This window comes from Pundamilia nyererei, unplaced genomic scaffold, assembly GCF_000239375.1.
Source record: "Pundamilia nyererei isolate P.nyererei 1_Seehausen unplaced genomic scaffold, PunNye1.0 scaffold02391, whole genome shotgun sequence".
NCBI classification, from domain to species: domain Eukaryota; kingdom Metazoa; phylum Chordata; class Actinopteri; order Cichliformes; family Cichlidae; genus Pundamilia; species Pundamilia nyererei.
This window is the reverse complement of record NW_005189792.1, coordinates 1,892-3,770: the sequence shown is the minus strand read 5'-3', so window position 1 is coordinate 3,770 and position 1,879 is coordinate 1,892. Positions and strand designations below refer to the sequence as shown.

General features: G+C 42.8%; 1 protein-coding gene across 1 annotated transcript in view; it reads left to right on the top strand.

Annotated features, from left to right (window-relative positions):
* Positions 1-1,879, top strand: part of LOC102201707 (uncharacterized) — a gene marked incomplete at its 3' end in the record, with an annotated part of 5,162 nt that overhangs the window by 2,215 nt on the left and 1,068 nt on the right. Inside the window, exons 3-7 of the mRNA XM_005755654.1 lie at positions 570-691; positions 801-1,153; positions 1,231-1,280; positions 1,355-1,504; positions 1,590-1,755. Of these exons, the coding sequence (XP_005755711.1) occupies positions 570-691; positions 801-1,153; positions 1,231-1,280; positions 1,355-1,504; positions 1,590-1,755 (841 nt within the window). The remainder of the gene's footprint in view (positions 1-569; positions 692-800; positions 1,154-1,230; positions 1,281-1,354; positions 1,505-1,589; positions 1,756-1,879) is intronic.

The window sequence follows — 1,879 nt, the reverse complement described above, 5'->3', positions numbered from 1 at the left end:
TTCCCTTTTCCCATGGCCAGCTTGAGTAATCAAATTGCAAGGGACCTGCCCTTGACAGTGACCTGAAGCACCTTGCACCGGACCCCTACGCCGCCTCTGGCGGATGGTGGGCCCACAGGATGTGTGTTGCATGTCTAAAATCCATGTTGCTGCTGACAGTGTCCAGCTTTTTGACTTCAGCTTTGGTGCGCCTGTCTGTCTACGGACATCTACTTTAAACCAACTGTGGATTTAAATTATCCCCAACTACAGAGTGAATGAATTTATTTTAGACATCGGAAAGAAATGTAAAAAATATTTAAAGTTACCTAAATCTGCAGCATATTCAATGTCGTGCATATGTTGCCCCCTTCCTGATTTTCTGTTATTTGTGTTTGTCAAACTTAAATATTTGAAATCATCAAACAAATATTAGATATTAGACCAAAGTAACCCAAGTAAACACAAAATGCAATTTCCATAGACCAAACACTCTTACACCACTCTAATTATATTTACAAAAACTTGGTTTCTATAACAGCACTACCTGTTAGGCTGAGAGTAATGAGTAACATTATTTGATGTTACAGGTCAGAATGGCCAATGGCTACCAAAGAGTCTCTCCTAGACTCCAGCAGTACTGACAGGATTCAGATGATTGATCCAGAGTACACTGATGGAAGCATTATGCAGGCAGTGGAGCCAGAACAGGGTAAGTTTCCTCTGTGCCAAGCTGAAGAAAACACCACAAAACATATATGCAGAGATGAGGATATGCATGGTACTGACCATACTGCAATCAACTCTCTTAACCTTTGAAGATCAAAGCGACACCTTTCATAGCCTCATGGAGGATGATAAGAGCATCCTTGTCTGTCTGGCTAATGACAGTCTGAAAGAACAAAACTGGAGCGGTCACTCGTGTCCAGTCACCACTAATGATGTTACAGCAGAAGCCAGCACTGAGACCTTGAGGTCATATGAGTCTGCCACCAAGGTAAAAAGTGTAGATAAGCACACCTCCCCTATGCCCTGCGTCCCCACCTGTGATGCGATGATTGGCACTGAGGTGGTGCAGTGCCTGTCAGTCTTTACTCAAACTGAGGACCTGGAAACAGCTGACAAACACATTAACACTGAAGTGCACATGGCAGATCTGGACTATATCGCCAAGGTAAGATTGGAACCCAAACAGCTGTCATTCATAGAAGCTCCAGCAAAACATTTTTAAATGGTCTATTAATATTTCAGGAATTTCTCAAACTGAAGAAAACACAGGAAGGGAAAGAGAAAACAAAAAGGTGAAGTATACGCACGCATGACCTGTTTATGCATGATCTGTATAGTATAATGTGTGTGTATGTACCCCCCCTAGTGTTGGCGGCAAGTTGAGAAAAGAGTGTGAGTGTATGGACCGTGCTCAGCAAGCAGAGCTAGCCCTCCTGGCACTGCAGTACAGCATATGCAGACAGCACTGCTGGAGACTATACTACACCTCTACTGAGGGAAACCAGCTCACCCTAGTGTAAGTATGCACCAAGTTACAATACGTGTCTGAGCCTATAAGCCTCTGTCTGAGACAAGAGTTTTTGTCCTGAATCTCACTGTAGGGCAAAGAATCCTCCTTCAAACATTATACGTGCTCTCCAAAAACTGGAGTTGGACTATAATGAGATGAAGAGTAAGATCCAGGCAGGGCTTCCCCTGCAGCAACTGAAGCCTTTATCTGTTGACTCTGGCGAGATACTCACAGGATCAAGTTACATCCCTGCACAGGTAAACATTAGGGGTGCAATGATACACAAAATTCACGTTTCGGTTCGATACTTTGGTGTCACAGTTCGATATTTTTTTGATACAAAAAATGTTCATGCCTTTTTAATTTGCCATTTATTAAAAT